Here is a 7,035-nt window from a genome sequence, read left to right on the forward strand (position 1 = left end):
ACCCCCCTTTCGGGCTGTTTTTTCCCTCATCTCCCTCCCCCTTTTGTCCCCCCCCTCCCCCAGTTCAAGCAGATCTCTCAAGCCTACGAGGTCCTGTCGGATTCGCACAAACGGGCCCTGTACGACCGTGGTGGGGAGAGGGCCATGAAAGAGGGGGGCCTGGGGAACAGGGGGGGCAGCAGCAGTGGATTTGGATCCCCCATGGACATCTTTGACCTCTTCTTCGGCGGGGGAGTCAGGATGCGTGGCCGGGCAGACAGGAGAGGTACTGGGAAGGTGGGGATTTTGGACCTGGGAAGGGTGGTGGGAGAGTGGGAAAGGCTGGGAGGAGAAGTGGTGATGGAAGGGGCAGGGGAAGTGTCCAAGGGCAGGTTGGATGGGGTTTGGAGCAACCTGGGCTGGTGGGAGGTGTCCCTGCCCATGGAAGGTTGGATGTAGATGGTCTTTAATGTTCTTTCCAACCCAAACCAGTCTGTGATTCCATAAGACAGGCCTGGGAGAGTTGGGGTGTTGAGCCTGGAGAGGAGAAGGCTCCAGGGAGACTTTAGAGCAGCTTCCAGTGCCTGAAGGGGCTCCAGAAAAGCTGGGGAGGGACTTGGGCCAAGGGCAGGGAGGGATGGGAGCAGGGGGAGGGATGAAAAGTGGGAGAGGGAGATAGAGATGAGATCTTGGGAAGGAATTCTTGGCTGTGAGGGTGGTGAGACACCAGAAGAGGTTTCTTGGAGAATCTCTTGGATGATGGAAGTGTCCAAGGGCAGGTTGGATGGGGCTTGGAGCAACCTGGGCTGGTGGGAGGTGTCCCTGCCCATGCAGAGATGGGACTGGATGGTCTTGAAGGTCCTTTCCAACCCAAACCAGTCTGGGATTCGATGACAAAATCCCCCCCAGGCTCCTGGGAGGGGACAGACACCCCCTGCAGGAGCCACCATGACGCCGTTGGTGGCCCGTGGGGCTTTTCCTCGTCACCTTCTCTCATCACCCTCATGACTTTCTCCTCTTCAAAAGAACCCTTCCCTGTCACTGTCCCAGCTTTCCACCAAGTGTCCCCAGGGCTTGGGACTGACTCAGCCCAGCTCTGCCTCAGGGGGGGCTGCAGCCAGACCGGGTAGGCAGGGTCTCTTTGGTGGCTTCAGGGATGTTTCTGGCCTGGGTCACTGGGACAGGGTGACTCGTCCCAGCATTTCTTGCTGAAGTGGCAGGAGTTAATAGCAGGGCAATTAAAGAGGCCACAGGGAGTGTCTTGGTGACTTCAGGTTGAGCTTCTCCTGCTGGCTTGGGGTGAGAAGAAATGGGGCTGTAGGGAAGCTGGGGAAGGGGTTTAGAGAAGGGCAGGGAGGGATGGGATGAGGGGGAGGGATGAAAAGTGGGAGAGGGAGCTGGAGGTTGGAGCTGAGGAGGGAATTGTGGAGTGTGAGGGTGGGGAGAGCCTGGGCCAGGTTGCCCAGGGAAGCTGTGGCTGCCCCATCCCTGGAGGTGTTGAAGGGCAGGTTGGATGGGGCTTGGAGCAGCCTGGGCTGCTGGGAGGTGTCCCTGCCCATGCAGGGGGTTGGATCTAAAAGATCTTGAAGGTCCCACCAACCCAAACCATTCCATGACTCCATAAAACAGGCTGGGAGAGTTGGGGTGTTGAGCCTGGAGAGGAGAAGGCTCCAGGGAGACCTTAGAGCAGCTTCCAGGGCCTGAAGGGGCTCCAGGAAAGCTGGGGAGGGACTTGGGACAAGGGCACGGAGGGAGAGGACAAGAGGAAATGGATGAAAAGTGGGAGAGGGAGATGGAGATGAGATCTTGGAAGGAATTCTTCTCTGTGAGGGTGGGGAGACCCTGGAAGAGGTTTCCTGGAGAAGCTGTGAACACTTGGCAGTGTTGAAGGGCAGGTTGGATGGGGCTTGGAGCAACCAGGGCTGGTGGGAGGTGTCCCTGCCCATGCATGGGTGGAACTGGATGAGCTTGAAGGTCCTTCCCAACCCAACCCATTCCATGGTCCTGAGCTGTTTCATTCCCTGCCCATCCCTGGGGATCATGGAATCATTTTGGGTTGGAAAAGGCCCCGGGATCAGTCGAGTCCAAACATCAAAGGCTGAGGTTGGAAGGACAGTGGCCACCACAGAACTGGTGACATGGACCTGTGGTGGTCACTGTCCCCTGGGTCAGGTCTGGGGCTGATCTGGGGTGTCCCCTCTGTGTGTCCCCCCCAGGGAAGACAGTGGTTCACCAGCTCTCTGTGTCCCTGGAGGACCTGTACAACGGGACCACTCGGAAGCTGTCACTGCAGAAGAACATCATCTGCAGGAAGTGTGGAGGTCAGGCTGAGGGTGACCCTGTGCCAGCACCCCCAGACCCTCTTCTCCCACCTCTAACCTCCCCTCACTTCATCCTGGGACCCCCCACCCTCTTCCATCATCCCCAAATCCCCTTCTCCCACCTGTAAGGACCCTCTTCTCCCACCTCTAACCTCCCCTCACTTCATCCTGGGACCCCCCACCCTCTTCCATCATCCCCAAATCCCCTTCTCCCACCTGTAAGGACCCTCTTCTCCCACCTCTAACCTCCCCTCACTTCATCCTGGGACCCCCCACCCTCTTCCATCATCCCCAAATCCCCTTCTCCCACCTGTAAGGACCCTCTTCTCCCACCTCTAACCTCCCCTCACTTCATCCTGGGACCCCCCACCCTCTTCCATCATCCCCAAATCCCCTTCTCCCACCTGTAAGGACCCTCTTCTCCCACCTCTAACCTCCCCTCACTTCATCCTGGGACCCCCCACCCTCTTCCATCATCCCCAAATCCCCTTCTCCCACCTGTAAGGACCCTCTTCTCCCACCTCTAACCTCCCCTCACTTCATCCTGGGACCCCCCACCCTCTTCCATCATCCCCAAATCCCCTTCTCCCACCTGTAAGGACCCTCTTCTCCCACCTCTAACCTCCCCTCACTTCATCCTGGGACCCCCCACCCTCTTCCATCATCCCCAAATCCCCTTCTCCCACCTGTAAGGACCCTCTTCTCCCACCTCTAACCTCCCCTCACTTCATCCTGGGACCCCCCACCCTCTTCCATCATCCCCAAATCCCCTTCTCCCACCTGTAAGGACCCTCTTCTCCCACCTCTAACCTCCCCTCACTTCATCCTGGGACCCCCCACCCTCTTCCATCATCCCCAAATCCCCTTCTCCCACCTGTAAGGACCCTCTTCTCCCACCTCTAACCTCCCCTCACTTCATCCTGGGACCCCCCACCCTCTTCCATCATCCCCAAATCCCCTTCTCCCACCTGTAAGGACCCTCTTCTCCCACCTCTAACCTCCCCTCACTTCATCCTGGGACCCCCCACCCTCTTCCATCATCCCCAAATCCCCTTCTCCCACCTGTAAGGACCCTCTTCTCCCACCTCTAACCTCCCCTCACTTCATCCTGGGACCCCCCACCCTCTTCCATCATCCCCAAATCCCCTTCTCCCACCTGTAAGGACCCTCTTCTCCCACCTCTAACCTCCCCTCACTTCATCCTGGGACCCCCCACCCTCTTCCATCATCCCCAAATCCCCTTCTCCCACCTGTAAGGACCCTCTTCTCCCACCTCTAACCTCCCCTCACTTCATCCTGGGACCCCCCACCCTCTTCCATCATCCCCAAATCCCCTTCTCCCACCTGTAAGGACCCTCTTCTCCCACCTCTAACCTCCCCTCACTTCATCCTGGGACCCCCCACCCTCTTCCATCACCCCCAAAGCCCCTTTTCCCCCCCCCCAGCCCCTCTGCTGACCCCTCCTGTCCCCCCCTGCCCAGGCTGTGGGGTCCGGGAGGGTGCCCAGAGGAGATGTCCCAAATGTCACGGCTCTGGAATGGAAGTTCGGATCCACCAGTTGGGTCCCAGTATGATCCAGCAGATCCAGACAGTGTGTTCCCAGTGCCAAGGTCAAGGAGAATGGATCAGACCTCGGGATTGTTGCCTCACCTGCAACGGCCGCAAAGTGGTGAGGGAGAAGAAGATCCTCAGTGTCCACCTGGATAAAGGTGAGCTGGGATCACCTGCAGAACTGGGGATCAGCCCAAACCAAGCCCTGAGCTCCCCTCAAACCCACCCTAGAGTCATGGGATGGTTTGGAAGGACCTGAAAAGATCATCAAGATCCAACCAGGTGATCTTGAAGGTCCCTTCCAACCCGAACTGTTCCATGATCTAAAGACAATCCCACCCATTGCCATGGGCAGGGACACCTCCCACCATCCAACCTGCCCTTCAACACCCCCAGGGATGGGGCAGCCACAGTTTCCCTGGGCAACCTGGCCCAGGCTCTCCCCACCCTCACACTCCACAATTCCCTCCTCAGCTCCAACCTCAATCCCAGGAAAGCTGGGGAGGGACCTGGGACAAGGGCAGGGAGGGATGGGATGAGGGGGATGGGTGAAAACTGGGAGAGGGAAATGGAGATGAGATCTTTGGAATAAATTCTTGGCTGTGAGGGTTGGGAGACCCTGGAAGAGGTTTCCTGGAGAAGCTATGGGTGATGGAAGTGTTGAAGGGCAGGTTGGATGGGGCTTGGAGCAGCCTGGGCTGGGGGGAGGTGTCCCTGCCCATGCAGGGGGTGGGACTGGATGGTTTTCAGATCATGAAATGGTTTTGGTTGGAAGGGACCTTAAAGACCTCATAGATGATTCACTCATGGTCTTTAAGGTGGCTGCTCCATCCCTGGAAGTGTCCAAGGGCAGGTTGGATGGAGCTTGGAGCAACCTGGGCTGGTGGGAGGTGTCCCTGCCCATGCAGGGGGGTTGGATCTAGATGATCTGAAACAGGCCCATGGAGGTGGTGGAGTCACCATCCCTGGATGTGTTTAAGGGTGGTTTGGATGTGGTGTTGGTGGAGATGGTTTAGGGGAGAACTTTGTAGAGTGGGGCTGATGGTTGGACTCGTTGATCCTTGGACTCGTTGATCCCAAGGGGCTTTTCCAACCTTTACGATTCCATGATCTTCAAGTTCCCAACCCCATCACCTTCCAGGCATGAAGGACGGGCAGAAGATCACTTTCCATGAAGAAGGAGATCAAGTTCCAGGTCTGGAACCTGGAGACATCATCATTGTCCTGGATCAGAAGGAGCACCCGGTGTTCAGGAGGAGTGGAGATGACCTGGTGGTGAAGAGGGAGATCAGCTTGGCCGACGCGCTCTGCGGCTGCCGGCAGCTCATCCGCACCCTGGACAACAGGGCCCTGCTCATCTCCTCCCAGCCAGGTGGGCTGGGGTGGTGGGACATGTAGGAGACCCCCAGGAGGAAGCCTGAGAGGTGGCACAATCAGTCAGAGAATGGCAGGGCTTGGAAGGGACCTCTGAAGATCATCAAGTCCAACCCCATTGCCAGAGCAGGACCCAAAAACCCTCACCAGTGAGTGACCGGAGCAGGTCACTCAGAAGGACACCCAGATGGGTCTGGAAAGTCTCCAGAGAAGGAGACTCCACCACCTCTCTGGGCAGCCTGTCCCAGGGCTCTGTCACCCTCACAGTGAAGAAGTTCTTCCTCATGTTGAGGTGGAACTTCCTGGGCTCCAGTTTGAATCCATTGCCCCTCGTCCTGTCCCAGGGCACAAGTGACAAGAGGTTGTCCTGCCTTCTTGATGCCCTCATATATTTCTAGACACACAGGGCCCTGCTCATCTCCTCCCAGCCAGGTTGGCTGGGGTGGTGGGACATGTAGGACACCCCCAGGAGGAAGCCTGAGAGGTGGCAGAATCAGTCAGAGAATGTTGGGGTTGGAAGGGACCTCAGAAGATCATCGAGTCAAACCCCGTTGCCAAAGCAGGACCCAAAAACCCTCACACAACTAGGGCAGGTCACTCAGAAGGACACCCAGATGGGTCTGGAGTCTCCAGAGGAGACTCCACCACCTCTCTGGGCAGCCTGTCCCAGGGTTCTGTCACCCTCACAGTGAAGAAGTTCTTCCTCATCTTGAGGTGGAACCTCCTGAGCTCCAGTTTGAATCCATTGCCCCTCATCCTGTCCCAGGGCACAAGTGACAAGAGCTTGTCCCACCTTCTTGATGCCCTCATGTATTTATAGACATTCATTAGATCCCTCCTCAGTCTCCTCCTCTCCAGACCAAACAGCCCCAGGTCCCTCAGCTTTTCCTCATCAGTTCCAGCCCCTTCATCATCCTCCCTTGGACTCCAGTCAATCCCTGTCCCTCTGGAACTGGGGAGCCCAGAACTGGACACAACACTCCAAGGGAGGTCTCAGCAGGGCCGAGTAGAAGAGGGAGGAGAACCTCAATCTGCTGGGGACACTTCTCTGAATGCACCCCAAGATCCCAGTGACCCTGAGGTCTCTCTCTGTCTCTCCCAGGTGACGTTATCAGACCTGGGGACATGAAGTGTGTCCCCAACGAGGGGATGCCTGTCTACAGGAGCCCCTTCCAGAAGGGGAAACTCATCGTGCAGTTCCAGGTGAGGAGATGTTGGAGCCTGGCCAAGAGGCCATGGAGATGATCCAAGAGGTTGGAGCAGCTTTGGAGCCAGGCTGGGAGAGTTGGGGTGTTGAGCCTGGAGAGGAGAAGGCTCCAGGGAGACCTTAGAGCAGCTTCCAGGGCCTGAAGGGGCTCCAGGAAAGCTGGGGAGGGACTTGGGCCAAGGGCAGGGAGGGATGGGATGAGGGGGAGGGATGAAAAGTGGGAGAGGGAGCTGGAGGTTGGAGCTGAGGAGGGAATTGTGGAGTGTGAGGGTGGGGAGAGCCTGGGCCAGGTTGGCCAGGGAAGCTGTGGCTGCCCCATCCCTGGGGGTGTTGAAGGGCAGGTTGGATGGGGCTTGGAGCAGCCTGGGCTGGTGGGAGGTGTCCCTGCCCATGCAGGGGGTTGGCTCTAGATGCTCTTCCAGGTCCCTCCAACCCACCCCACGTCTCCATAACCTTCTCCATCCAACCTCCTCCCCCAGGTGAAGTTCCCAGAGCCTGGTTGGCTCCCCCCAGACCGGCTCCGCCAGCTCCAGACCTTCTTCCCCCCCCAGGAGGAGGTCATGGCCACCGAGGAGACCGAGGAGGTGGAGCTGAGTGATTACA

At 58.0% G+C, this 7,035-nt stretch overlaps 1 protein-coding gene across 1 annotated transcript; it reads left to right on the forward strand.

Annotated features, from left to right (window-relative positions):
* Window positions 1-60: 60 nt before the first annotated feature.
* Window positions 61-7,029, forward strand: LOC104386553 (dnaJ homolog subfamily A member 1-like; the record flags this gene model as incomplete). Its single annotated transcript, XM_009995170.1, has 6 exons — window positions 61-265; window positions 2,196-2,300; window positions 3,782-4,009; window positions 4,993-5,223; window positions 6,328-6,428; window positions 6,912-7,029. Coding segments are annotated over exons 1-6 (904 nt in total), but the record flags the coding sequence as incomplete, so codon positions are not given.
* Between the last annotated feature and the right edge of the window lie 6 nt (window positions 7,030-7,035).

Source organism: Chaetura pelagica, unplaced genomic scaffold (genome assembly GCF_000747805.2).
Source record: "Chaetura pelagica isolate M959 unplaced genomic scaffold, ChaPel_1.0 scaffold1333, whole genome shotgun sequence".
Classification (NCBI taxonomy): domain Eukaryota; kingdom Metazoa; phylum Chordata; class Aves; order Apodiformes; family Apodidae; genus Chaetura; species Chaetura pelagica.